At 40.1% G+C, this 22,713-nt stretch overlaps 2 protein-coding genes across 2 annotated transcripts in view; both read right to left on the bottom strand.

Moving 5' to 3' along the window:
* Positions 1-15,157, bottom strand: part of slc33a2 (solute carrier family 33 member 2) — a 29,760-nt gene extending 14,603 nt beyond the window's left edge. Inside the window, exons 1-3 of the mRNA XM_042487478.2 lie at positions 14,242-15,157; positions 12,936-13,765; positions 1,870-2,017 (exon numbers count right to left, since the gene is read on the bottom strand). Of these exons, the coding sequence (XP_042343412.1) occupies positions 1,870-2,017; positions 12,936-13,635 (848 nt within the window). The 5' untranslated portion in view covers positions 13,636-13,765; positions 14,242-15,157. The remainder of the gene's footprint in view (positions 1-1,869; positions 2,018-12,935; positions 13,766-14,241) is intronic.
* Positions 15,158-15,295: 138 nt separating this feature from the next.
* Positions 15,296-22,151, bottom strand: anxa1a (annexin A1a). Its single transcript, XM_042487479.2, has 12 exons — positions 22,002-22,151; positions 21,368-21,439; positions 20,504-20,594; positions 19,529-19,623; positions 19,296-19,409; positions 18,924-19,014; positions 18,719-18,798; positions 17,377-17,521; positions 16,390-16,485; positions 16,227-16,285; positions 15,998-16,120; positions 15,296-15,840 (listed from the first exon to the last, which is right to left on the bottom strand). The coding sequence occupies exons 2-12, from the start codon at positions 21,425-21,427 to the stop codon at positions 15,781-15,783; spliced, it is 1,014 nt and encodes a 337-aa protein (XP_042343413.2). The 5' UTR covers positions 21,428-21,439; positions 22,002-22,151; the 3' UTR covers positions 15,296-15,780.
* Between the last annotated feature and the right edge of the window lie 562 nt (positions 22,152-22,713).

Genomic DNA, 22,713 nt, shown 5'->3' with positions numbered 1-22,713 from the left:
ATGATGATGGTACTGTAACATCTGACAGGATGAGAGGACAGAGAGTGAGGCAGTAAGATACATGCTCCTGTGGTGCAGTGGACTAGACCTTATCAATCCTCACCTCTTTCCCAATGCTAGAAATTCCAGACCAGTTTTATATAAAAACACTGGTCTGCTTTTGCTTTCTCATAACAGCTCATGTTCAACACACTGACTTGTTTTTAATTACTGTGTTAAATTGTGTTGTAGGGTTAGGTTAAAACTGTATTCTTCCACTGGTTGTACGGTGGTAACAATTTTCAACTGCATCAGGATGGCTTGTTTCTATTTTTTTTTTTAAAAAACAGTTGTAATTTTTCCCCCTCAAAAAAGAATTAATGTCAAGAAATACACATCCCTGCTGACCATGGCCGCTCAATGTCCGCATTCATGCGTAAACACTGAAGCAAAACAATTTTAGAATCAGTAACTTGTTTAAAAAATTCAATAATTACCCCATTTCAGCTTCTCAAATGTAAATTCTTGTGTTTGTTGACTTCAATGACAGTAAACTGACTATGCTGGGATTTTTGACTGTTGGACAGACTAAACAACACATTTTAAGACTTTTTTTTTGGATTGTGGAAAATATTTTTCAGTATTTTTGGACAACAACATCAAAACATCAAAAATACAGACTCCTACTTCTGTTTTACTGATATGGAGATGCCTTATTATGGGGATGTACTGTGGTGCACACACACACAAGAGTTCAGTCTCTACTGGAGGAACAGGCAGCTGAGCTGAGAAAAATGGCGACTCTGAAAGGTGGGGATAAAGCAGGCCTGTGCGCAAGGCTTTAAGGCCAATTTTCACAGTGGCCAAACAGTGTTGTTATATCTGTCAAATGCTGCTCTGTGGCCCAAACAGGCTAGGCCTAACTTTTTTTAAGCATCTACCCCAAGAAATGACTCGCTTCACAGTCGGAGGTTTGATTCATTTGCTACGATAACATTTAGAAAGTCTCGAAGATGCACACAACTGAAGCATTTCATCCCCATTAAAGTCAGCGAAGGCTGAACTGGACGAAGACATCTCAAGTCTGTGGAAATGTCCAGAGCGCCTGCTGTATGAACCACACATACGTGGCAGTTGAACTCTTTTGGCTTAATGCACCACTGATCAACTTTCATGAGAATGTACTGTGTCTCCACCTCCAACGCTGTATCCAGTTCTTTTTATACATTCATGGGATAAAGTTACAGTACAAAACCAGCCAGCAAAGCGAGAAATGGCAGGGGAATATCTAATGCCGGGTTCAGCCTTCACGATATCAGCCCAAATACAGCCCAACACGGCCGTCCCATGGTGTCGTCTCAGATCGTGAATGTCAATGAGTTCCGTGCACGATAATCGATCGTTTTATCCCATGTAGTGTGTCATAGTATATGACAACTGACGCTGTGTCTGGTATGCCTCACAACAACCCGAAAAAAGCCTGGCATGTGTGATTTTTTTGTCTCTATGTCTCTTTCAGTCACAGCTGTCACTTTGACCATCAGGAGCACAGAGAGATCTGCTCCAAGCCTTTTTGATATTTCCTCTAGGGACGACTATGGTGGTATTTTTCTGTTTAATATGGAAAATAGGTGTAAAAATATTTTCTTTTTTTGCTCTAAAAAAAGGAAATAAACCTCAGATTAATCCATTATTAAATTTTTAGTTGCAGTCTAGTGAATCCTGGACAACTCTGTTGAAGAATGTATAATTAAGTCTTTGACTTTTGATGCATTTTATTCATTGAAAAAAACTTCAGTCACAAAATACTACTGCTGTAAAAAAAAAAAAACAATAATGCTGAAGCCAGTGATATGACCTGGAGGGAATTACAGTGTTTATGAAGGCTACCTGAACTGGGCGAGCAGCAGGCCTCCAAGGGATGACCCACAGATGGAGAAGCCCATGGCGATGACGCCGTTCCAGAAGCCAAGCTCCCTGGCGGTCATGTGATGATCCAACAAGAAAAGAGGAAACATTGTCACTGCACCCTGCTCACCTGTACAGATAGTGACAGGAGATCCAGAGAGGGAGAGGAAGATGGAAAAGGGAAGCATACGAGAAATATAAATGAGTTATCAGTGAAATATAATGATGGCAGAACATACAATCAATACACCACGTAGTATGTACTGTATGTCTGTGACTAAGCATTACTGTTTTTCACCTACAGTAAATATGTGAGACACCTCCTGAAAACACACGCCTATTCCAATCACAGTCAAATACGATGAGGATATTGTAGCGAACTGTTTAGCCTGCAAGACTGAACAACATGGTTTTCCTGAGATGACAACTGCAGAATCAAATACAGCACACCGACACGCGGCGCACCTAGGCCTATTCCTGGAAAGTGTCAATAATAGATGCCTGACAAGAAAAAGAATACCCTCAGTCACTTTATCAAACGGGGGCCTAGCACTTTTCCTAAAGCACAAAAAGGAAAACACAACAAAAACACAGAAACTTCCACAGATGAAACAGACCTCACAAAGACCTTTCAGTCAAAATAAAAAGTTTCTGTCAGACAATAAGACTTTCTCTGTGTGGCGTTGAGTGTGGGGGTAATGTTCTGCTGAACATTACAGTAAAATATTCAGTGGCGCCGACTATACGCCATTATTATATTAATGGAGACTGACTTCAGAAAGACAGTGGGACCAAGGAGCTGCGTGAGTGACAGCTTGGCTCCCAGACTGCTGTCAAAGACGACGCAACACAACCAACGACTCACTCACTCAGTCAGCCAGGAGACAAACAAAAATAGAGGAGGAAAAAAAGACAGATGAAACAGACTGAAATAAAAAAAATAATAAGAGAAAGCTGAGAAGCTCCCAGTGATAGGGAGTGCAGCAGCAGAACGAGAGTGTCACCGCTGTAACAGCGGTGTGACAACCCAGCAGAAACGTGGCGTAGGAAATGGATTCTCTGTGTAGGAAACACTTGTCTCTCACTTCTGTCACTCGTGTTTCATTGTTGGCAATAAACACATAGTTAATACATGGGTATGATAACGTCAGAAAGATGATCATTATAATTAAACCCAATAAGATATGCAGCATAGTGACTTTTCCAGAACTGATCTGTTTTATTTTTTCTTTCAGAAAAAGTATCATTGAAAGATAAATGAGAAAAGTAAGTCTACAGAGGTTTTTCACATCATAGCAGACGTACTGACAGTGCCGGACCAAACACAGTAGGGGCCCTTGGCACCCCCCCCAATATTTGAATATCATTATTATTATGGTTATCATTATTATATAAACTGTATTTATTTCTAAAAAGAACACAAGAGAACTAAACCCAAACAACTCAACTAACAATGTATAATAACAAATAAACAATGAGAAAATACGGTATATGCCAATTTTCACTTCTTCTTGTTTCTGTCCTGCACCTCCGATTATGAGGCCTGGTGGCAGATGTTGGCGGATGGGCCTGCTCATTTCTATGAGAGTTGCTCAGTGGTGCATGAAGTCAAAAAGAATCAATTACTGCGTATAAAATTACCCAAATGATCTGCATCATTGGGCCTATAGAGCAAGCGCAAGAGAGACCTCCGCCACCCGAACCAGCTACTTCCGGTTTAGCACTCTGCTAACTTAAATGGTGATAAAACGATCTAATCTTGTGATGAGTGAGATGACTCATTTTATGGGGGCTGTAATGCTCAAAAATGTACTGATTTCTCTTTCACAGAGTAAGTCTTTTGAAAAAAAGTTTTTTCAGGCCCCATGGCATCATGTGATGTACTTGAGAGTTGTAATTTCCTCTGTTTGGCAACTACAAAAATTGGCCGCGAAACCTTGCGCAACCTCTGGTATCCTGCTCTGATGGCTTTTGCCTTTGAATTTTTTCTTACTCTAATGCTCTCCACATACAGTCAACTCCATCATTTTCCTCATGCTATATTTTGACCCCCTTTGGGTGGCACCTTAGGGGGCTGCATATGCCCCCTTTCAGAAGATCAGCCACTACATACTGAGCAGTATGTAGTTTGCACCAGGGCTACGCAACAAACGAATTCTGTTAACTGGAATGCAATTTTATAAACAAGTCACATGACAGTAGCGTTTATAGATTTTACTCCTCAACCCATGATGCGGTCAAACCCAAGATAACAAGCAAACAGAACGTCTTTATAATATATCACATCACATTACAATCACTCCACACACCCAATGGGAGCTGCACTGATACACTTACACCCTCTCTGTGCATTATTCACATTTTAATCTCCATCATCCTCTGTGCTGAACTGTTTTGAGCTGCATCAACTGTGCAGTAACCATATTAGTCATAATAAAGTAAACATTGGCAGCAGCAGTACCCATGATGCCTGGGTTGTTTACCCATGGTTCTGTGCTCCCGTTCCTGTCTGCCTGTTGTTTAGCTCAAAGCTCCGAGCTTTCACAGTCCTGCCTTCAACTAATTATTTCTTTAAAGAGGGGGGTAGGGGGAGGGCGTGCAGACAAACACAACCAGGCTGATTATTCCTTTCTATAAATATTCTCAAAGCAACAATTGTCCATTTCAGCAGGGATTTCATTAGACATACGCAAAGATTAAACAAGCAGAGTGAAGGGGAAGGAGAAAAGGGTGGAACAAGAGCGGGGTGGGGGGGTGGGGGGGCAGAGCGGGGGAGAAAGAGGGAAAAGTGGAGGACTAAGATGAAGTCAGTGATAACGAGAAAAATGAAAAAGACCCAAAAATAAAGAAAAGGGCAGCAAGAGAAAACGCATTAGGCAAAAAAGGGCAAGAGAAATGAGATGTAGAGCAGGAAATCACGATCGAAATGCATTAATTTAAAAAGAAAAAGATGTGAGTTAAACATGAGTGGAGAGATTCGAGAGCAACAAGGGATGGAGACAGCTAAAGACAGAGTTAGAGGAGGGGGGAGGCAGATGAACAGAGACATTGTTAGGAGGTTAGTGAAGAGGAAACAGAGGAGGGATGGCAGGCTCAAAGAAAACTCTGTTTATGTTTACATTAGAGGCAGACAGCACAAAAAGACAAAACAATTTAACACCAAGAGAAGTGACAGGGCTCTTGTATTTTTCCTAGTTATTTAAAGGTGCGTCATGATGTCAATCATTAGAAAAGTGCTGCAGAGTCCAAGCACCCTGACACAAAGACATGGAGACAAACAAAACTCTTATTTTCTGCTAAAGTTTAAACAATTTTGGTTATTTCATGTATAAGAGATTTGTTTCTTTGCTTTTGTTTTTGCTTTTTCTTATGATCCAATTGTGGGTTTGTTTCTCTTTGTGTTGCTCTTCAATAAAAAAAAAACATGCATCTCTGAGGTGATTTAGATTTCTTAAAATAAATTAGTGGTACTTTATTTGATTTAGTTCCCAGGCAAAAAGAACCATTTAAAACCCATAGTACTGGCTGAAAGATGCACTGTCAAAAAGCTGCAAGCATAACTTTTTTATGGTAGATCATGAAAAGATGGCATTTTGGAGAGTGTTACTCTCAATTAATACAGATTTTTTTTGTTAAATTTTTCTTGTTTATTTAGTCATATCTAAGCAATATATTTAATCTTACAAATACTAGAAATAAGAAACAAAGTTTTTAGATGCTCATACGGGGAAAGTGGCACAAAGGCGGGAGACAGGGTTGATTTTTTTATCTTAGTTATTAAATATGCTTTGTGGCAACAACATTGGTGTGTTAACTAGCAAATTAGTACAAGTTCAACATGGATGTGATAAAGAATCGGCTGACAGCTTTACTGCACATAAGGAAACTGTTTCATGGCACAAAACAGAAAGAGGTCACTGTATTAGCAGTGCAAACAGAGCTAAAGCTAGAGTTTTTCCAAACAGCCGATGGCTCAGACAGTTAAACACTGATGTTTGTCATTTTGAGCAAAACAAAAGACACAAGCAAGTGTGGCAACAACTTTATGAGGAAACTGCTCTTATTTTGATAAAACACTACCACAAACAGACACAAAAGTTTTTGTTAACGTCTAGTGTGTGGGATTTAGTTGCATCTACCGATGAGGGCTGCAGATTGCAACCAAGTAAAACTTATCCTGCGTGCTCAGCGTGTAGAACTACAGTGGCAGACGAGAAAACGGGAAAGGCCCTATGTGGAATCACTCTTTGTCTATCTTAACCAGTTCTGGGCTACTGTAGAGACCTGCTCTGAACGTAAACAGCTCATTCTGGTGAGGAAAACACGATTCTTAGTTACAGGCGAGGATTTATAATAAAAACATGGCTGTGAATACTACATCCTATTTCTGCTAATAGATGCCCCTAAATAGATGACAACAGACCATGAACTGGCTGCTCAGTTTTCCTTCATCAACACAAAGTATCTCTCATGCAGGCCAGTCTCAGCTGTTTTAGTAAAGTCATTCCAAGTTAGTGTGCAATTACACACTAACTGTTCAAAACGCGACACAAACACCTATCTCCATGGCGATTAGATAGGAGAGGAGGTCTATGTGTGAATGTACATGTGTGGTAGCAGGGGGCTGTGCGGTGGTATAGAGAGGGATCACACTAGGATCAGAGCAGGATGAAGGTGAGATGAGGGTGAGATGAGGGTGAAAGGTCGACAAGGACAGAGGGATCAAGTCGTGATGTCCATGCTGCAGCTTTAGACAAAAGAGCTGGCAGAACAGGAGAGATCACTGACGACACTTAGGCCTCCTGCAAACAACATTATCACTCCCCGCCGAGAGCACAGTAAACAGAGACAGGCTCATACATACTACATGTTTGAGTACTGCACGCACACAAACACACACACACTAATGTCTATGTGCATATACATGCACACACACCTTTCAGTTCCTTAGGCTCCCTGGGGACAAAACAGTAAACAGAGCCCTGTCTATATACACCTTCACAATATCCTAATGCATATTAGTCTATTGACACACGCACACGCACACGCACACGCACACACACACAAGGAGTCCCTGCAGATCAGTGTAGATGTCAAGGAGTTCATTGTGGCCCTCCAAGGGTCATGAACATGGGAAAATACATTTGTGGAAGCAAGATAAGCACCATCTCTTCACCCAAACAACCCTCCTAGGTCACTGGGTTGATTGTTTGCTCTCTGCCATTATTTTCTGAGAAATTATGTCATATTAAAATCCAGTCAGGGTCTCAGAATAAACACACTATCCTCGTCATATTCACAGACGTTTTTAGACGTGAGTAACCCCTTTATGAAGCTTATCCTGGTTATGATCATATTCAAGGTATGGTGTTGACATGAGCAGAGAGAAATCGGGTTATTAATATTCGGCGTATACATCCTGCTTTCTTTCAGAGTACTCCAGCTAGCATATTCTGGTTCCCCATAAATGGAATATGGTGTTTACATGCTCAAGCACATGAATCCAACAACATGATCATAAATGGGTTATTTATGTCCATGTACCTAAAAGCACTTAATAATTGCAGTGGGAACTGAGCTATGCTACAATTTAATTTTGTCTTTTTTGAAAGCACTTTCTAAGGTCACAGAAGTTTTTTTGGTTTTTTTTTATCATACATACACAGACACAATCAAACATGAATCAATAAACCCAAACTACTATAATTTAAGAAGTAGGACCTGCTTCAAGTTTGCCAAATGAATATGCTGTTGAAACACACAGCAAACAATTTTATTAGTGTTTTCTTTTTAAACTATTAAAGGTTTGTTTACATCAGTTATTAAATGTAAGTACGCTAACAAACAAGCTGATATCAAATATTATCTGTTGACAAAAGCACACAAAGCTGTTTTTTTATCATTAGGACAGAGAATCAACTTTGTGTTTGTATAAAGCTTATTATGTGAGATTTGTGTGGGCAAAAGAAATGGGATTCAGTGTTTAAACATCTAGAAAGTTCTTGCAGCTATATGTCTCTGCATGGACAAGTGTGTTTATTGCTATTGCCATTTTGCTCTTTGTCTCTCTCAGGGCACCATGTGGTGGTTGTTCATTAATTCATCCCCTCCTTCAGCCTCCCTCCCTGCAGTCCTTCTTTTTCCCTCTGGATAATACCCCCTCACTCCCTCCACAAGTTTCTCTCTTCTCTCATTCTCACTCCTCCACCTTCCTTCATTTGTCAGAACTCGACGACCTCCACCAAACCCACCATCGTCACCGTACTCCTGCTGGTGTTCACGTTTTTGGAACTGCTCTACAGACTCGACTGTAGGTGTCATGTTAACACTGGGATGTATTAAGTAGGTATTTTTTGAGTATTTGAGATTAGCAGGGAAGCACATTGTATGCATTTGTTTTTAATGAATTGATGACTCTGTTACTGTACTGGCAACCTCAGTGCAGCCCAACACACAGCCCCTCCAAATCCCTCACCTAACCCTCCCAACCTCCATCCTCCTGATGTAGAGAGGTGTCAATTCAACTTTATGGTCACTTTGCAGGCTATAGTTTGTGGTGCTGTCAAACTGTATTGCATTACAATTAAAGCCGTGTCAAATATTTTATCAAAGCCAAATATAGATCTGTTAAAAAATGAATAGATTATTTCAATTTTTTTCTTAGATCAGCATCTCTACATTTATAGCAGTGCTTTCATTCCACTCCAACACCAGCACACCTCATTTATATGACCAAATGAGGCACTGATTAGATGAAGCACCTGAACCAAACCTTAAAGTATAAGTATAGAAAAAGTATAAAGTTAGAAAAAAGATGCAAAGAAGAGCCAGGCTGAAGTTTGAAAAAGACCATAATGTTTGGATGGTAGAAAACTGGCTAAATTACTTAACCAAAAAATAGATGTTACCAATTATTTTGAGATTTTACACTAAAAAAATATTCATAAAATCTTGCTTTCCATGTCAGAGCATTTTTAAGACTTTTTAAAGATAGATTTTAAGTCACTTTAACACCACTTAAGGCCTTGTTTTTTGATAAATGAATTCAATGCCTTTGACAAATTTTAAGGATCCAGGGGGACCCTGTTTGCATTATTTGAGGTATAAAAGCACTGCCTTTTTTGTTATTTTCACCAGTTGTTATTTCCTGCAAATAAATGTTCTAAAGACAGCATTTATATTTAGAATTTGGGAAAAATGTTGCCAGTAGTTTATAGAACAAAACAAAAATGTTCATTTTACTCAAACACATACCTACAGTTAAACCAGAGAAACTGGTAATTTTACAGTGCTATCTTATTTTTTCCCAGAGCTGTATATCAATGAGGTGCACCTCATAGCATCTGAGTGTATTTTACCATTAATGTTTGTAGCTGTCTTTTTAGATGACAGGGTTAAAAAGGAACACAGCTTTTCTTTTTGTGTGTTCATCCATCCATTTCTCCATCCACCTGGTCAGTTCCCAGAGAAAGCCACCATCAGTGTCCACCTCATGTCACCATCACTCACCTCTCTTGTCAAACATACAGGGCTACCGACTCACTGCCTTTGGAAAGAACCAGCCCTGTTGTGTGCAACACTGCTGCATCGCTTATTGTGATGTGTGGTTAATTGTTAAAAAACAATGTAAGAATAATCAAGGCCTAGCAAAACAAAACATTTTAATTCAAAGGATTTTAGGTGCTGATATAGATAACAAAAGAGCAGTAAAATAATAATGTGCCTTGAATTGTCAAATTATAGTAATTAACATATGAGTTTGCAATATCTTTTTTTGCATGTAATAATTATGTTTTGCGGTGCAAACCATGAAATAAAAGACATCGCCACCCCTTCCTCCTCAGGTCACTGAGGGGACTGCACCATCTCCCAGACTCACCCCAACAGAGTGAGAATAACTGCTGTGTGCTTGCTTATTAAATATACTGTTTGTAATATCTGAAAGACAATAAGGATTGCCATTTAAGCTTTAACTGATGAGTGTTTTAGCAGATTGCCAGCACTGAAGTGAACGGGGCCTGATTCCCCACATTACAGGTATTGAGCATAATCCTAACTGGAAACGCATCTTGTTTACTGACCTTTTCCCCTTACATTTTGTCCCACTATCCCCCTCCCCACACACGCACACACACACACCCTCCAATTCTATCTATCCAGACAGTTCTCTCATCACGCCCGTGGCCTCAGATGGCACAAGGGTCACAGTTCAGACACAAGGCACTCGATGATTGGCCACAGTGTTGGGCAAAGCGCAGACTCAGAGTTCATTAGGGATAGATGAGGGAGAGGGGTCTGTGCTTGGATGTGTGTGTGTGTGTGTGTGTGTGTGTGTGTGTGAAGCAGGGAGGGGGGTTCAGACAGGCAGATCACTGGTCTCACACAAACATAACCACACACCCCTTGAACAAAAACAATACTGTCTCACAGAAGCAATTACACTGACACATCCCGGCCTATTCTAAAATATTATACAATCTTTTTTTTTCCCTGCAAAGGTGGGAAATATTTAGACTGCTACAAAAGAAAATATGACAAGGCTATTAGTGAATCTACAGAGAAAATACGCAGAGTGATTCTTGTCATAATCATGGCCATCAGTCGATAGTGTGTGAGTGACAGAGAGAGTGTTTCGGGGCGGGGGGTTGCTCCCTAGACAGATTAGGGGGTCCAGCCAGCCTTCATATTTTGTCTAGTAGTGTCGTCTGCTGGGGCTCATCCGATTACTGAGCCACCCTTAACACTCTCAAAAACACACACACACACACACACACACACACACACACACACAAAATCTAAAAACAAAGGCATATACATTCAAGCACATACACAAGTGAAAGCTATGCAAATGTGAGAAGACAATTATATTCCCACCACCCACATGCACACACACATAAACACACCAGCGTGATGCGCCGTCTTCCATTTCAGTTTCTGAACGCAACAGACACAAAGACACTCTAATCCTTATATAATCCCCTTCTGCTACCAAACACCAAACTCTGGTCATATCAACTCTCTCTCCCACACACACACACACATACACACACAAAGGCTTGACGGATCCAAAACTACTTTAAATTTTGTTGTTTCTTATTGGAACTAACTTATTCACATACAAAACTGTCTGTATGAACGTAAAATGCATTCAAACAAACACTGTATTCTTATTCAAGTGCCTTAGGTTTATACTTTGATAACTGTGACATTGAAAAACATCTGCTTTATCTTAGCAGGGAGAGTATTTTACATACTGGACCTGCAGAGACACAATCAACTGTTTAGTTATCGTAACTTCACAAACTTTTTCCAACACACACGTTCAGTTCAGTCTCCATGGACACACCAACAGAGACATCTAGTGGTGAAAGCTGGGCCCTACATGCAGGCAGGAACAACTAAAGACAAGCACACAGTGGAACAGAGAGGACTTTCAGGAAATATAACTTTTCATCACTTCAAGGTAGGTTTATATATATATATATATATATATAATTTGTAACAAAGAGCAAGTAAAAAGTGATAAGCTGATAAACTGTTCTCCATGATCTCTGTGGATGAGCTGGGAGTTCTCCTTTACTCTGTTCTTTCCTTTTTCTTTCCTATCTTTTTTCATTTACTGGTTCCCCACAAACTTAGAGCTGCAACCATAAGTAAACTGATCAATTAATTGATTTAAAGAAAATTAATCTGAAACTATTTTGATAATTAGTTAAACTATTTGGTTATTTATTAAACTCCTACTGCTCTGAGTTTTCACCAATTCCAATATATGATTTGCTGCTTTTCACTGCTTCATATCATTGTACACTGAAAATCATTGACATTTTGTGACATATTATAGATCAAACAATTAATTAAAAAGATGCTTGACAGATTAATCAGTTATGAAAAAAAACATTGGAGGCAACCCTGATACAGAATATAGTTTTATCAGGTATGTTTAGACATAATATCAGTATCAAAGGCCCAGTGTGCAGGATTTAGGGACATCTATGGGTAGAAATTGTATATTACATTCACAATTAGGTTTTGTTTGGTATACCATCACCTGAAAATAGGAATCATTAAGCATTTCATTGAATTAGAGTGTATGGGTGTTTTCGTAAATCTAATCTAAAGCTCTGAAATAAAATGAGGGAGCTGTTGTTCAAAGTAACAGAGCCTTCTATTTCTATATGAATTAATGGATGGTTAAGTTCATCATGCATTCAGTCCGCTCTGCTGCTCCGTCTCCCCAGACGCAGTGACGCAGTACCCAGAGTACACTCTGCCACTCCAAGAATACAGTGTTCTGGATAACCGAACGGTACATTCGAACGGCGCTGCAATATTACAAACGGCATAGTTTGTGCCAGAGTGCACTCCGGCCTCCAGGGGTTTGGGGGATCCAATCAAAGCTGATCTGAACAGATTATGAGAGGAGCAGCTGCTGTAAGTGAATGCAAACTTTTACACCATGGCGTTCTGCTTCTCCGTCTGTGCCCAGAGTACGCTTTGTGCTTCAAGAGTATGGTCCACTGAATAACCAAATGGTACATATATTTCAACAGTGCTCCAAATGAACATTCCTACTCCAAAAAAAAGAAAATCTATTCGTGGCAGCTGTTGTTTTAATCATGGCAGGCTGCCAAAAATAAGGAAATGTGAAGGAAACCTGTCATTTTGTATTCAGTAACTTCAAATGAGCTCTTTGTATCTGCATATAGGGTAGGTCCTCTTCCGCGGAGTACACCATGTTGTTCCACAGTAGCCCAGAGTGGACAATCTGAAAAACTGTCTCTATATGAGTCCATTTGCAATTTTGCGTATTTGTGTCAGCCACCGTAGTTCTCCTACACACTGGGTCCACATGAGAAGTTTCAGTTGTTTGCAGTCTGCAACATCACTGCTAGATAGCTCTAAAACTACACACTGGACTTTTGATATTGAAGTAGCAAAGATATAGAGGTAAAACTTCACAAGGGTTCGGTCTCCAGAAATTATGAGTAATTTATGAGTCTATTCATTTCAATATGAACAGGTGCGTGTGTGTTAATCAGACTCACCTAGTTTGTATGTCAGCACATACAGGACTGTCCAGGGGGTGCCGGGCACCGCCAGCATCTTCCTCCACACTCTCCATGGCCTCATAGCATCTGTTCCTTGCCCTCCTCTCCTGCTGCCATCTGCCTGTTGGCCCCTCAAAGTCTCATCGTCCAGCACAGGGGCCCCCCACACAAACAAAGCCACACCAGCATACACAAACGTCAGCAGCATAAACATCCAGCTCCATCCAGCCACGTCGATCACAGCCAGCAGCCCGCCTCCGGCAAACACCGATCCAGCTTTATAGCCAACGACTTGGGCTGTGTTGCCCAACCCGAGCTCCCCACGACCTTTCAACAACCCCACCGCGGCCCCGTCTACAGCAATATCCTGGACAGAGGCCAAGGTGTTCATGGCCAAAAGGGTTCCTGCTACTCCCCAGATATGTGCTTCTGGGGCCAGGGCAGCACTGGAGAGGCATGTCAGAGCCAGCCCAGATACTGTGCCCACCAACCAGCGGCGCTTTGTGCCAAGCCGGTCCACCAAAGGGGCCCAGAGCACCTTGAGGACCCATGGGAAGTAGAGGATCTTGGTAAAGCCGATGCGGGTGAGGGAGTGACCAGCTCCACGTAGGTAAACAGGAAGCAGGGACGACTGGAGACCGTAGGGGATGCCCTGGACAAAGTACAGCAGGCCCAGGAAGACTAGTTTGTCATTCATGATCTACCTCCACAAGTGACCCTCTGATTGAGCACACACTGCAGTGATCCATTGGTCAGGTCATTGTCATTATTTTTGATTAAAGGTGAGCACTTCAAATGGACTGGAGGACCCAGATGAACTGACTGACCTGAAATGAAAAGACAGAGTGAGGTTCAGGGTCATTAATGTTGGATTTATAGAAGATATAGGGTGACCAAAGACTGTCACAGCTACCGCAGCAGCCTTAAAAGGATGTGTCTGTGCTGCTGCTTCAGTGTCCAGCTCAGTTATCAGTCACGTTAACCAGGCTAACGTTAGCTTCTCAAAGTCAAATGACTTATATGGATAAACATGTTCAATATAACAGAAACCACTTGTGTTTTCAACAAACAATTTATATCGGAACACAAACGTGACTTAGCACCGCTGACATTTTGCTGACAGTTAAGTTTGTTACAAACTGACTGACTAGCTACCGTTAGCCAGCTAGCGTGCTGTCATGCTAATGTTAGTACAGGAATAGCTTCAAAAACACATTTATACAACATGTCAATAGTATTATGGGTTGTGTTGCAATCAGTAAAGTAGTTCAGTATCTGTTAATAGATAAATAGTGGCACATACTGAGAGAGAAAGTTGGTTAGCTTAGCCTTAGCTAACCGGAGATGGTGCTCCGCTTGTTTATAGTTGTGGTCTCAATGAGCTATGAGGTTGCCAGTTTCGTGACAGCAGTCCCCCTTCTGCAGATAGCAAACCGAGGGGAGATCGTGCCAGTTTTATATTTGCAACGTAGAGGCATTTGCCTGTTTTCCATTTATTAACATCAGCGATAATTAGTGCTGGCTGTAGGCTATTCCAGTGCAATAAAAATATTTTAACGCCCAACCTTGCAACATTAGGTCCCCAAATGACACTATGATATACAAGATCTGTTCTCAGTCACTCACTCTGTGATTCATTCTCATCTTATCAGAATTTTTTAATAGCTAAGCCAAAGCTATGAAAGCATGTAAACAAAACTGCATGGAACATGCCTGTGCTCCTACAGTCTTTTTTCTTTTTTTTTTTTTTTTTTTTTGTATGTAGTAGTATGTGCTATATTTGGTGCATAAATAACTGGGCACTGTATCTTTTAGCTGGTTGGTTCATGTCTATCTGATATGTTCTGAATGTGCATGTGCACAGCGACATGTGGCCTACTACTACTATTGCTGAGGATTCAGTTGAGTCTATAAACCAATATCATCCTCTATAAAACCTGCACACAATCACACAGATACATAGGCTACACTCAGATGAACATACATGTATGCATATACACACTTTCATAAACACTACTTGAGTACACATTCCCATTTTTCTGCTTTTAATGTTTGTTTTTTTTTTAATTTTTATTGTTGTTGTCAGTTGTATATGTATGTGTCTTCATATTATTATTTTGCTGTCACTTTTATGTTGTCATTTTATTTCCTCTGATACTTTGTGGGGTTTTTTGTTGTAGTTGTTTTTTTGGTTTTAATTTTTTTTTTTTTCTTTTTTTTGTGGAGGCTTTGAATAAGCCCACTCAATTTTCTGCCTCTCACTGCACTGTATACTATGTTATTTTTGTAATTTTGTGTATTTGAAATTGTAAAACAAAAATGAAAACAAACAAAAACAAAAAACACTCTGAGAGGCCTTCAAACTCAAAGCCTTTATTTGCATTTTGTCCAAGCTCCTTCAAGGGTAGGCCTACTGCAGCCACTGAATATGATTGGCATGTGGTGATCTGTTACATCTGATGGCCGCTGCACTGTGTACACTGACATAGCTTCTCTTCACGCACCAGGTTTGAGAATCTAAAGAGTGTAAAGCTAAGTCCAAACCAAAGCATAGGTCTACTGGCTACTGCTGTCAGATCTATGCTGAGATAACAAAGTTGGAATGAAAAAGAACAACTTGGAGAGAATATATCTGCTGAAGCTGTGCTGATTCCATGTTAATCTTTGCCCATTGCTGTTAATATCTTCTAAATGTAATGACAGTCACAAAAAAAGACAGTCATGTCAGTTCTCCACGAGAGCATAAGGCACAATATGTGTCAAGAGATAAAAGGTGATTTTCCATAGCTGCGTTAGCTAATGGATCTTCAGTTGTATCAGCCTTGATCCCGTTGTTTAGCCATTAGTTTTCACCCCCACAGAGAGCGAGCAGAATCTTCTCATAGTCTCCTTTAGTGTCATCCTGAAGGAAAGAAAACAGTGTGTCAATTCAATTTCAATACAAACTTTACACTGTTTCCTGCTGCCTTGTTTTGTGAATTATTATATGTTTACCAAAAACAATTTCTGATATCTAGGATGGATTTATTATCAGTATCAGTGGTCAGATGTTTGCTTACCAGAATATCCTGGTAGAGTGTTGTGCCGTGGTTTTTCTTGTAATCTTCCTTAATCCGCTTCATGTCGATTTCAGAACGGCTAACCATGATGCGAGTCAGGGTGTTTTTGCGGGTACCTTTACCCTGGATGGGCAGAGAAGAGTCAGTCAGGAAAAGTCTTGGGCAGCCAGCACAGCTTCATGCATGCTTTGCATTTCATCTTGTAAGCAGAAGCATATACATATTGTACCTTCATGGCAAGGTAGAGTTTCTCAGCAAAGAATGCAGACCTGCTTCCAGCACACTTCACTGTGGTTAATTAAAAACATATTTAAGTTTATATCAAGTCTGTATGTGCAGTAATTACTGCATAAATGATCAGATAAAGTTAGAGTCAAATTTTGTGCCCTTACCTACTGCTGTGAGACAACTTTCAATATCTCCCTTCATCTCCAGGTCGATAGCTTTGGCCACATCCACCTTGCTGTACTTTGTGTACCTCTCAAATACTGAAGCAGAGGAAATAGTGGAAGAATGTTAGATCTGACAGGAACAAACTGTAAAAAAAAAAAAAAAAACAAAGAAAAAAAAAGGAAGAAACTGGGGCCAATATTCACATAGCTGCCAAGTACTAAGATTTGCTCCTAACGACACAATTCAAAGACAATTCTGAGAATTATTTTCTAAGAATTTCTTAAGATTAGATCCAGACAAAGAGTTATTCCTAAAGCATTTTAGCCCTTAAAAGAACTCCTAAGGTGAAAAACTGTTTGGAGTCGGAGGGAGGACTTTTAGAGGATTAAGACTTTTTTAAGCAGGGGAGAAAATGGCAGAAACACAAAAAGGTCGAAAAAAAATCGCTACACACTGGATGACAGTGAGTAAATGAAATGCTACAGATTAGATAATGCGGGGATGTTTGTGGTCGATTTCATCAGACATGCACCCACATCTCCTGCACAATGCAATAACGCTATGATGCCAGAAAAATGATCATAACACTAAGATATTTGGCAACTGGGAAAATGTTACAGTGCAGCAGTGTGATCATACAAACAATGCTTCCACAGTGCCACATTGTGACACAGTCAATTTAATTTCCACTGGGTGTCCAAACCTTGCAGGCTCACAAAAAGGCGTGTCTGTGACAACCAATCACATCTGTTAAAAGAATGCATCATACCTTGCAACAAGGTCAACCACATCTCCCCAAAAACATGAAAGTTTCTGTATTTCCTTTGCTCAGACTTGCTATGGGAATTTTCCTAAATCACTCCTAAGCTAGGACTCCTTGATGAAAATTTGTGGGCAAACTGAGGAGCTCTCTGAGAATATTTTCAGAATGTTTGCGAATTCAGAGCCCCTGATTTTACTGAGCAGTATAAAGGTGACCAGCTAACCTTTACGGAGATGAGGGCCACTCCTGCTGGTGAGGATCTCAATGAAGACAGAGCAGTCTTTGCCCTTCCTCCCCTCCCCGGCCTCGTACAGAGCCCTGGCATCGCTGTCAATCAGCTGCTCGCAAACTCCTTCAGTCCTGCTTGCCTGGGATGAAGACGAGCAAAGAACCTTAACAGTGCTGAACACAACCAGAACTTTAAATGTGAGGAAATTATTTTGGGGGGGGGCTATACAACAGTGGAAGGTGACCACCTACAAGGACAGTAGGGGGCAGGGTAGCTATGGCATATGCACTACACTTCATGTACTTTAATTCACCAGTAGCTTACTCTTCATGTTCAAGCCCAATTTGTTAAGGAATTGTGTAGTATGAAATAAACGTTCAAAGGCAACATAGGTGCAGATTCCAGAGGGGAAGCATGTAACACCTCATCCTAAATATTTATGACATTTGCATTTGTCCCCATAAAATAAAACATTTAAGTAGCAGATGACTTTTATTTTGACAAAATGAAAAAAATGATGTTAAAAAATAAGGCACAAACTGGTGCATAAAAATTCACCAGCGTGCAAGTGTTTGATGCTCAAAATGTTTTACTGGACAGCCCCCAAACCCTTCATTTTGTGTGTATCCCCCCAATGTTAAAATAAATCGTACACCCTTTACAGCCAGCATCCTTGTGTCATAAAATACAGTGTGTGGTGGCTGTTAGAATTATTGGTATTTTGATCAGTCTTAACATTTTAGGAGCATTTTCTACATTCTTTTGTGAATAAAAACAAAAAGATGTTAAACGCAACAACAACAACAAAAAAAAAAAAATCAGGTCAATCAGCTTAAAAAAATAAATAGCTCTTCAATAGATAGTGAGTACACTAAAAAAAATAGATTAAATGTAAAGAAAATGGTTGAATGTGGAATTAATTTTCCCACCAGGCTGCTCAACTTATTTTCTTTAAAGTTCACTTTAATCAGCTTTTGACTTTATCAAAAATGCGATGAATGTTCAGCATATTGAGTTTGCACTGCTAAACAAACCTGCAAACCTTTGGCCTTTGCAGGACACCCAAACATAAAGCCATAAAAGGTCCAATTGTAAACTTGTGCTGTGTTAGCATGTGCATGTGTATCGAGGGAGTGGGTTTGTTTATTTTTTTTAAAGTCACTCTCATCATAGCAGTGAGTGTAGGGAGTGTTATGTCACCTCCCTACTGTCCGTAACGCATCCTGGTCCTGTGAATGAATAGGTGTCTGTACTACATGTCTCTTCAAAATCCTGTTAAAAGTAAGGCCTGAAACACACAACATGAGACAGAAAGCAAGTGCAGACACTCCTGTACCTTGCAGAGTTCAAGGAGTGCAGCTCTGAAGTCTCCACTAGTATCACCCCTGATGTCATCCTCCAGGTCCTTCTTGTAATCTTGATACAAAAAATATGTTCAAAATTTAATTAAAAAAAATTAAATCTATAATATTTCAAATGTTGTTATTTGCTTCTTCTCCCAATCATTGGCTTGAAGATGCTTAAAATTTGTTGGTACGCACCTTCCTTGTAGGCTTTCTTTATATCCAGGATCTCTCTGTTGGTTCTGGAAGCCAAAATCTCTATAAGGACTTCCTCAACCGTGCCCAGACCCTGAAAAAATGGATGTATGCATCGATAGATTGATACAGACATAGACTTCTTTATTCTTCACTGGCCCAAATCAAACCAAACACACATTTTACCCTCCCAATAAGAAAACAATACATGAATATGTGGAAGTGGGCGGATCTCATTATGCACCAAAAATAACAGATGATTGTGAGGCCACAACATTCACCTCAAATGAGCCTGGTTTCAGAGTATACCAGTGATTTATACATTTATATCAGTGTTCCTTTTAAGTGAGACTGTTTGCATTTGCGTGCGTGCACCTTCATGGCCATTTTCAGCTGTTGGGCATCGTACTGGGCCGGTGTTTTCAGCAGAGCCAACACCACATCCTCCAGATCTCCCTTCAAAGCGTTCTTCAGAGCTGAATCGAGAGGCTAAAAAAGGGGACAACAGATGTAGTAGTTTGAGAGCCTGTGATCATGTGTGTACAACTACATGTGTACTTTGGAATCAAGCCTACTTTTCTTGCTCTCTCAATTTTTATTGTCACTACCTTGCCGCTGGCTTGCTGGTAAGCCTCTTTGATCTGCTGTCTCTGCTTGTTGCTCCTTTTCACCAGAATCTCAATGATGGTGTTCTCATCCACGCCTGCACAGATAACAAACAGTATGTATGGAATCTAGTAGGCGTCAAAAGTATTTACATTTTTAACAGCCACTGAATACTTAATTTAAAAATAAAACACCCCTGATTTCAAAGCACTGAAATGTTTTACTTGTTTTGTTGTTGTTTTACTTTGAAAATTATGCATCTGAATTTATTTGTTCTTGAGTTACCTCTTTGAATTCAAAATATGAAACTTCTTGAATGGCAATTTGGATACATCTTTTCAGTGTTCACAAATTCAGATCCAAAATTCAAGTTTTAGAACTAAAAAAATTATGCAGGTTGGTCTGTTTCAGTTGGTCAAATTCAGATCCAAAAAATCAAGTAAAAAATTTCAAATAGCAATGTCTGGGATACCCAGGATGGGATAAGCTGTTGCTGTTGCCTGTTTTTCAGACTTAAATTTTTAGATCTGAATTACACCAATTGAAACTGAGCAACCTGAATCTATTTAGGTTTTCTAATTTTCAAACTTAAATTTTTGTATCTGAATTTGTGAACAATGAAAAAAAAAATCTGACTTTGAAACTGCAAATCAATAATTTTTACCTTTTAAATTCAAAGAATGAATTTAGAACAAAGAAATTCAGATGTGGTTTTCAGAGTAATACATTGCCTTTCTATTAATTCAGTGGTATTCAAATGTCAATACTAGTGAAGACTGAAATTTGCACTAATTGAAAAGAAAGAAAAACAAAAACATTGTACCACTGACAACTACACAGTTAACAGTAATGGTGCATGATGCCCAGCAGAGGGTGTAGGAAAGGCCAGTAAGTCATACTCCTGCAGAACACACATTGCAAAGCCAAGACATGTTCACACACGCTCCAAAACATCCCTGTGTGCATTTTAAATTCACCTTTTGCCTTGATGGCCTTATCCAAGACTGCTGCATCTCCTTGGGCGCTGAAATGGGGTGCTTCGTGCACCGTTCCCTCGTTGGCCAGGACCTGAGAGGTATAACACAGATTATTGTGTGTTTGGTAAATACTTGACTTCTACAGAATGGTGCACACAAGGTGGGTTTCAACATGCATTTTTCAAATTCCTTAGGTGCAAATGGGCTCCTTAAAAACGGCAAAATCACAGCTTTTACTCCCTGTACATGTTACCTGCATCTATTCTCTACATTATGACAGATACAAGACATGAAAGAAGGTAGATGTGGCAGATTTTTAAGGCACTTCCTTTGCCCTACTTCTCCATGCCTTCAAAGACTATGATGTTGTCTGCACACACCCCTGCTGGACTGGACTGAACTCTTACAGCAGAGCTGGAGAGCACAGACTGGAATTATGCAGGATAACCTGATGCAACTTTCCCCTTAGTTCACTTTAAGAAACCAGGGAAAGCAGAAGTAGCATTTTGTTCTGTTTGCAGAGTTTATAAAGGGAGGGGCGCAGATTCCTGCTACTATGAGTCACACTCTCACAAGACTTATAGTCATTTTTCACACTGAATATAATCTTTATAGTCCCTTTCCCTTTAATAATAGATCTCATCTTATCTGTCTGGTGTGCTCCACTCCTATTCCTTGCATCCTTCCACATTTAAATGGCTCACTCATTCATTTTCTCTCACTTTGCTGTGCACTCCTCTCTTTTCCTCGCTCTCAACACAGCCTGATAAAAATTTTCCACACTGACATACCACAGGAAGAGAAAAAAAGGAAAAACAGGGTTGCTGGCCTGAGCAACTGGAACAGAACCACAGAGTTACGTACTGAGTCATCGGGCATGCCCATGTAGACCGTCTGCTGCAAGAAACTTTGGATCAAAGACATGGTGGAGTCTGTCTGTAGGGGGAGAAGAGAAGATGTGATCAAGCAAAGTACACTTATCTTATTATAGATAGATAGTATTCAAATGAGGAATGATCACTCTTTCATTTGTTCTACTAGTTCTTATCTTTAAAAGTTGTTAGCAGGAAAAAGATAGAAAGTTTGTTTTCCCTCATCCACTCCTGGACAGAACAAGCATCTGCATATTTACTGTAGGTTTATGTTATGTGGTTTTCCACAATGACAAGCATGTTGAGGTGGCCACACCCACGCGCAACTCTAATAGGAACCTACAGTATATTGTAGGCTATAGGATAGAGATCCGGTCTCCTTGAATGCACCTTTAGTTTTTTACTCTTTGTGACACTCTGCCTCGTACTCCAAACAGCGAAACACATCTTGCGTCAAAACCAAAAATTGTCGCTGCTGATTTCCAACCACACCCTTAAAGGTTGCATCAATGCCTTGACGCAGAGGCGATTTAAACCCATCACACCTCGCAATAAACTTCAGCGAACTTTTTAAACCAACAGCTGCCCAACAGAACAGAGATTTTTAATACAGGAAAGAGTCTTACCGTGTGGCTTTGGAGGTAAGAAGTTTGTCTCAGTGAGGTCCGACCAGGGGCGTTATAGAGGCAGAGACAGTATATTTATACTGTTGATAGACCCCACCTAGTAACGGGTCCAGCCCATTCTCCCTCTTCACAGCTGCCATTGGACTGAACCGCTGTGCGCAACAGCAAAGCGCGACGCCGTGCGTAAAAGATTAGGAGCAGACTCTAAAACAGGCACGCTGCTTACTTGAAAACATATGTTCATGTTTATGCTCATAATCTTTCATTAAAGCGGGATCTCATGGAAAATCAATAATACTTAGAGAACACTATGCTATGATGAGGCTTATACCTTTGTAATGATAATATTATATAAAATGGAATTATATAAACGGAGATTTCTGTTTATTTTATTGTATAATTTGTCTTTTTTATTATCTTGTCTTTCATTTTCGTGTTTCAGACCTTCAGATTTTACAAATGAACCACAATTTTGACGTTTCTTCTCTTCTGACCTTTAAATTTTACCAACTTTAGATTGTAATGAATACAAACTTTGCTGCATGTTAAATTTTTAACTTTGCTAACTGAACACTTTTGGCACCATGGGCAGATTAAGAGACTATGGGTCTCTGGGCACAGATAGACAGAAGGCCCCACCACCTCCTCTATGCAGGAGCAAGACATAGACTTTGTGGTGGTTTTGCATCTTTTTGTGGACATTTTGTGTCTC

Source organism: Plectropomus leopardus, chromosome 4, assembly GCF_026936395.1.
Source record: "Plectropomus leopardus strain MGB_pleo_1.0 chromosome 4, ASM2693639v1, whole genome shotgun sequence".
NCBI lineage: Eukaryota > Metazoa > Chordata > Actinopteri > Perciformes > Serranidae > Plectropomus > Plectropomus leopardus.
Note: the sequence above shows the minus strand (reverse complement) of the source record. Positions and strands in the feature narration are given on the sequence as shown.